The sequence below is a fragment of the Malania oleifera genome, chromosome 3 (genome assembly GCF_029873635.1).
Source record: "Malania oleifera isolate guangnan ecotype guangnan chromosome 3, ASM2987363v1, whole genome shotgun sequence".
Taxonomy (NCBI): Eukaryota; Viridiplantae; Streptophyta; class Magnoliopsida; order Santalales; family Ximeniaceae; genus Malania; species Malania oleifera.
The window spans coordinates 123,560,361-123,567,569 of NC_080419.1; the positions used below are offsets into that span (position 1 = coordinate 123,560,361).

The 7,209-nt window shown below is 36.6% G+C and overlaps 1 protein-coding gene across 1 annotated transcript; it reads right to left on the reverse strand.

Annotated features, from left to right (window-relative positions):
* Positions 1-5,844: 5,844 nt before the first annotated feature.
* Positions 5,845-6,237, reverse strand: LOC131151547 (uncharacterized). The gene has a single exon (XM_058102789.1). The coding sequence runs from the start codon at positions 6,235-6,237 to the stop codon at positions 5,845-5,847; it is 393 nt and encodes a 130-aa protein (XP_057958772.1).
* Positions 6,238-7,209: the final 972 nt, after the last annotated feature.

The window sequence follows — 7,209 nt, forward strand, 5'->3', positions numbered from 1 at the left end:
GGAGATAATATTAAATAATCATAATTTTAGAAAATTGCCAAGCTTTGTCAACGAAGGCCTTAAGGATTTCGTCGATGAATACAGGGCTTCGTCGATGAGAAAATACCGAGAGAGGTTTCCGGCTGCTCTGAATTTCGTCGACGAATACAGGGCTTCGTCAACGAATTTTATGAAAGACTCGTCAACGAGGTGACGTGTCTCGTCAACGAATCTAGCATCTCTTCAACGAATCTAGCAGTATATAAGGAGGAAAACCGAGATATATCTCATTTCTCTCACCGCTCTCTCTCTCTCTCTCCTACGACTCTTTCTCCCTCCTCTCTTCGTTTTCGGTCCCACCAGTCGCCGGATCAACGATCCGAAGCTACCACGACGCTCCTGGCGGAGTTCTCTGCAGGACTACAGGAGCAGATCGTCAAGAAAACAGAGTTAGAATTCATCCCAAATTCAGGGTAAGATCTTTTATCCAGTTTTTGACTTCTTGGCAGTTATAGGAAATGATATAGGCGGAAAAACACTAATGTTATGTTCTGGCATATGTTGGTTTTAGGGTGTTTTGTAGAAGGCCCTGCGGGTGTTAGGCTTGTATTCCTTAGGGGTTTTTCAAAGTTAAGATAAGGGAAATATGCTAAACTAGATATTTTTAGAAACATTATACAGTTTATTTAATTATGAAAACTATGTATTTAGTATGGTGTGGCTTGTGAATACGAATATGGTACGAATATACGTTTTACAAATTTAGTTTCATGATTTTTATTAATTTCAGTATTATGATTATACAGATCTCAGTACCATGACTACACGAATATCAGTATTATGAATATGTAGATGATAGAGTTATGATTATATAGTTCTCAATATTACATATGAACTACAGTTACAGTTTATGTAACATCATGATTATTTCAGTACTTCAGAATCATGATATCAGACCCTGTTGGACTTACAGCTACAAAGCATGGTACCATTGCTATAGATATTATGTTACTTTATCAGTGCAACCACTTATTCAGATAATACGTGGTAAGGTCGACCACCTAGGCCCTTGAAGAGGTTAGGCTCTTCATCCAGATATGGGTTGAGGTGGGCAGGTCGACTGACAGAGTTCAGTGATTTATTCCTAGTTGACCAGCCAGGGTAAATCCAGCATGCGGGCCGCACAACCCTGTCATAAGGGGGGCAAGTCATGACACACAAATAGCCACAAGGAACAGTTTCAGTTACTATTACATATGTACGGATTTATGGAAACAGGGACTATACTTCTGTATACTAGAAGTACTTTGAATTATAACCATAATATTGTATGTTAAGCAATAGGGAAAAGGGGTGGTGTATTTTATTATTGGTACTGTACTTTGTATTTAGCTATTCATGTTTATATGAAAACAGATTTCATGATATATATATATATATATATATATATATATATATATATATATATAGTAGCTCATTTGCCACACACTAGTAATAGCATATTTCTTTTTACTAAGCGTTGGCTCACCCCAATGTTGAAACATTTTTCAGGTGATCTAGGTAGGCGAGCAGATCAGGCTAACAAATAGGGGGGCGTCTGTAGTGCCCTATCAGAGAGTGAGTATCATTTTTGGGAACGTTTTTGTATAGCCCTCACCAGTTGAGGATGTTTTGGGAATACAATTATGTTTGTAAATATTGGAAAATATTTCAGAACTCTGGTATTGTATATAATGGTTATGGTTATGTTTGTATGATTTCCGCTTCTTGCTGCTTAGGTTTATGAATGGGTTTTTCCTCAGTATGGTATCAGAGCATGTATGTAACGACCTCAAAATTCTTATTATTTATATATATATATATATATACACACACACAATAAACATTTTTACATAGCGGAAACACAAATCATAAAACTATTTATACATAAACTGTACAATACTAGAATTCAAAATATACAGACCACACAAAATGTCCCTCCAGTGTCATCTATCCAAAAACATACACCACTCTAACAAAAACTCACCCTATAACCAGGGTGATTAGAGCTACACTCTATTCGCGAGCCTGATCTGCTCGCCTCACTAGCTCACCTGAAAAATGTTAGAGTAATGGGGTGAGTCGACGCTCAATAAGTGGAAATATGCTATCACTAGTGTGTGGCAACTAAGTTAAGGATACCTTTAAAAATAATAACTGAATTGCTATGTAATAAATCATCCGTAAAACATATCTTTCTTTCACAGTTTAAAACATATTGTATCGTCTGTTTTTCTACTTTTCATACTAGTAATATCATACTATACTCATCATATACTATAAAATTGTAAACATATAAATTGTGCTTTTATCCCTAGGACTATGTACGTCATGATTTGACTCCTCATGACAGGGTTGTGTGGCCCATAGGCGAGACTCTATCTGGTCGGCCCTCTAGATAAGTCATCATACTCTACACTACCTCAGCCCGGCCAAACTGCATCCTCTCCTAAGCTCAGGACTGACTACTACCTCATCAAACCGGCCTCCTCAACCCAGTGTACTAGGGAGCTGCATACTCTCCGAGCACGGCTGACGGTGCCCACATACTATCTGAGATATGTGGTTGCACTCTATCTGTATCTAGCAACGATACTGTACTCTGTAATCTGTATCTGTCTGTGTATCTTTCCTCAGAGATCTAATACTATATACATATATACATATATACATATATACTATTTTACTATTTTCATCATGTTTCCAAAATTACCGTAACACTATCTTTATGTACTATATATATATATATATATATATATATATATATATATATATATATATATATATATATATATACTGTAAAACTGTATACAGCATCTGTAGCATCTTGATGCTACCTTTGTATCTCTGTCTGTATATTACAGTAATAGGAAACATGACATACTAAATTCTGTATAAAGCTGTGGTATAAATACCAATCTGAATAGCACTGTATACATGTATATGTATATATATATGTGTGTGTGTGTGTGTGTGTGTGTGTGTGTGTGTATCTCTGTTTCAAGAAACTATTCTTATAAACTATAAATGCATGTACATTCTCTATATAATCTCTGTGAATATATATATATATATATATATATATATATATATATTATTAAAGATATATAAGTTGCTTCATCTCATGAAAATCACTTAGGCCACACAATCATTTAAATTCGTATTCTAAAACAAATACTGTTCAAACTCATATTCTGAAAATTCTGTATAGTAAAATGGTAGAGTTAAGCATCTATAAAATCTCTAATATCATTACAAAAACTCCTAGCATAGCATATTTCCCTTACCTCAACTTTGAAAAAGTCCTATAAAAATCTGGCTATATACCCGCATGATTCCTAACTTAACATCCTAAAAACACAACGTCCCAGAACAAAACATCAGTGTTTCTTAGTCTACAACATTTCTTATAGCTGTCACAAAGTCAAAAACTCAATAAAAAACCTTACCCTGAATTTGGAATGAAATCCAACTTCATTTTCTCGATGATCCGCTCCGGCAAACTTGCAGAGAATTCCACCAAGAGCGTCGTGGTAGCTTTGGATCATCGATTTGGCGACTGGTGGGGCCAAAAACAAAGAGAGAAGGGAGAGAGAGTCGTAGAAGAGAGAGAGGAGAGAAAGAGAGAGAGAGGCGCTGGAAATGAGATAAAATCCCAGTTTTCAAATATTTATACTGCCAGATTCATCGACGAGACACGTCACTTCGTCGACGAATCCTTCATTAAATTCGTCAACGAAGCCCTGTATTCGTCGACGAAATTCAGGCAACCTTAAGACCCCCATCGGTACTTTCTTGTCGATGAAGCCCTGTATTCGTCGACGAATTCCTTAAAGCCTTCGTCGATGAAACCCTGTGTTCATTGATGAAGCTTGACAATTTCCCGCAGCTATGATTATTTAATATTATCTCCAAAATGCAATGTCGTCGATGAACGCGAAGCGTTCGTCAACAAAGCCTACTGCCTCTTTCTGTTTTTGTATCTATTTTCTCTCCCTCTTATTATTAAAATGTTATTATTCTTCGAGTCACTACAATGTAGAATATTATAATATGGAAAAAAAAATCAGTTAATTAAGCAGGTCGTTACAGAGTTGGTGTTTTATTAATAATATAAGCAGCAGCCAAAATGCAGTCATACCAGAAAACAAGAGGTAAATGAGCTTGAAAACGAAGGGATCTAGCAACATTAAGCAAATGCTAATGTTTTCTTTCCACAACTGAGTTTTGTTGTGGAGTTGCAACACAAGATCGTTGATGTGTAATCCCATTTGAATTATAAAAGTTTGACATATTGAATTCAAAACCATTATCAGTTCGTATAATTTTAACTGTGGTCTGAAATTGATTTTGAATGAATGCAAAGAAAGATTGAAGAAGTAGGCGAGTTTCAGATTTAGATTTCATGAGATATATCCATGTGCATCTTGAAAAATCATCAATAATGGATAAAAAATAACAAAAGCCTTGTAATGAAGGAGTTGCAAAAGGACCCCAAATATCAAAATGAATTAATTGAAAATTAAAAGTTGAAACAGATTTACTAAGTGGAAAAGATAATCTGTGTTGTTTAGCAAGTGGACAAATATTACAAGGTTCATGCTTACATGATGGAGAAAAAGAAATACAGTGATGTAACATATGTAATCGTTGAAAAGAAATATGTCCTAATCGTTGATGCCAACGATTAAACGATTGATTTACATTATTTGAAGAAAAGGAATTAACAGTTGATGAATCAGAATGAACTTTATTTGAGAAAGGAAGCAAGTAATAGAGGCCATTAAACAATTGGCCCAATCTAATCATCCTCCACAGCTTCAGGTCCTGAATATAACAAAAAGAGGAAGAAAAAATTAGACAACATGCCAAAGACGATGATAATTTGCTAGTAGAAATAAGATTGAAATTGAATGAAGGAATACAGAGAACATTATGTAGAATAAGAGATGATGACAGTGAGATAGTTCGTGTATGAGTTACAGGAACACGAGTATCATTTGGTAGATTAACAAAAGATTGAACTGAAGAAGTTATTGTAGTTAACAGAGAAATATCACCAACCATATGATCAATGGCACCCGTTTCTATAATCCAGGAAGTGGAAGAAGATAAAAAAAAAAAAAAAAAACAACAATTGGAAGATATACCTGTCATAGACATTGAAGGTAAAGAAGAACTACCAATGGAAATTGTTGATGCAACGAGAGCTGAAGATGATGGAGGTGAAGGATGAAGTAGAGCCAACAGTTGATTACATTGTTCTTGAGTAAAAGGTAAGGTATGAACATCCGAAGTGACTTGATTTGCAGAAGATACAATTTTTTTGGATTTTGTGAATTTAAAACCTAGTGAAAAACCATGAAGTCTGTAACATTTATTAACTGTATGGCCTGAAATTCCACAATGAGAGCACACAGGTTTGTCTTTCTTAAAAGACTTAGAAATGTTTGATGTTGGTGAAGAAGCTGTAATCATAGCAGCAGAATCAAAAATTGGAATTGAAATAGATGTAAGTTGTCGTTGTCCTTCATCTTGAAGAAGAAGAGAAAATGCCTTGTTAATGGTGGGAAGAGGATCCATCATTAACAATTGTCCCCGTATTGCTTAAAAGGAATCGTTTAATCCCATAAGAAATTGAATAGTGTAATCAAATTGCTCACGATCAAAAATTTCCTGAAGTGCTCCACATGTACATGACGAAGAACAAGAACAACATGGAGTTGGCCGATAACTTTGAAGCTCATCCCATAGAGTTTTCAATTGACTGTAGTATTGAGTAATGGATAATTGTCCTTGGGAAACATCTGATATTGATTTCTTCAATTAATAAACCCGCGGTGCACTATTTCTTGAAAAACGTTGTTGCAGATCTAGCCAAATGTTTCGTGCATTATCAGAGAATAAGACACTGAATACAATGTCTTTAGATAATGAATTCGTAATCCATGCAACAACCATGGAATTACAGCGTCCCCAAGTAGATCTAAGAGGATCATTTACATCAGGTTGTGGAAGACATCCATCAATGAATGAAAACTTGTTTTTGGCATGGAGAGAAGTGATCATGGAGCGACTCCATGTATGATAATTTGCTTCTGTAAGAGGTGAAGTTACAAGAACGATTCCAGGATTTTCTCCATGATGCAGATAATATGGATTTGTGAAATCATCTATGGTAGGTGAATTTGTAAATGTGGAAGAATTTGTGGAAGCCATGAAAACAGAGACTCCAAAGAAAATTGCAGGTTTTGCTCTGATACCATATAAAGAAAGAAGAAAATAAATCTTCTCATCATATTAAACTGGGAAATTACAATGTTGTTTACATAATACAATGGCAAAAATAATAACAGAAAGAATAACAAAAAAATACAACTGAATTTGTTTTAACAAATACAACTGAAAATTAGTTTGTGAAATAGAGAAAACTGTTGGAGTCACTGGAGTTGTATTCCTACAGATGAACTGTGGCAACCCATTCTCTGTAGAAGATACATAGGAGAATAAGTAGCTGATAGAGGAATCGAATGCTTTCATAACGTCAGATAGTGCAGATAAAAACGCCGAATCGAGTTAAAGCTGAGCTTTGTGACAACCAGAAAAAGAACCTTCGATTGAATAATTGCACCGTAAGAATTGTAACTAAGAGATTGCCAGAGAAATACAACGAGCTCCGGTGATGAGGACTTAGAGATATGGTCGGACAAGACCATTGTGCGCCCTTTCCTGAGAAACTACCAGAGGACTAAGACACGAACCAAGAACATCGGAGAGGAGGTGACGGAGGATCTTGGAGGTGGCTGGTTCTGCTCGAGTGGCCGAGGGTGGTGCCAGCAGGAAGTTCCGGCTGGAGAAGCTCTGTACCTGTGGTGGCTGGAATTGCTGTTGATGCTCTCGACTGGGCTTGGCTAGCAACAACAGCTGTGGCTTGAAGTTGCCATGAACTGGTTGCTGGTGTGCTCGGGTTGTGAATGGAGCAGGGGTCTTGTTTGCGACCAAGAGGAGAAGGGGAGCTGAGGAAGAATTAGGGGGATAACCGGGTGGCTTGCTGGTACCTGTTGCCAAGAGCTGAAGATGCAGCTAGAGTTGGGCTTGTGGCCGAGGAAGAGCTGTTGTGGTTGGTGGCTTGAGGATGGCCGTAAAGGTTGCTGGGCAGAGGGGACGGAGAAGGCTGTCTGTGCTGACTGA

What these genes read in the sequence shown, in the direction of transcription:
- LOC131151547 (XM_058102789.1), bottom strand. Translation starts at nt 6,237, where the DNA reads ATGGCTTCCACAAATTCTTCCACATTTACAAATTCACCTACCATAGAT.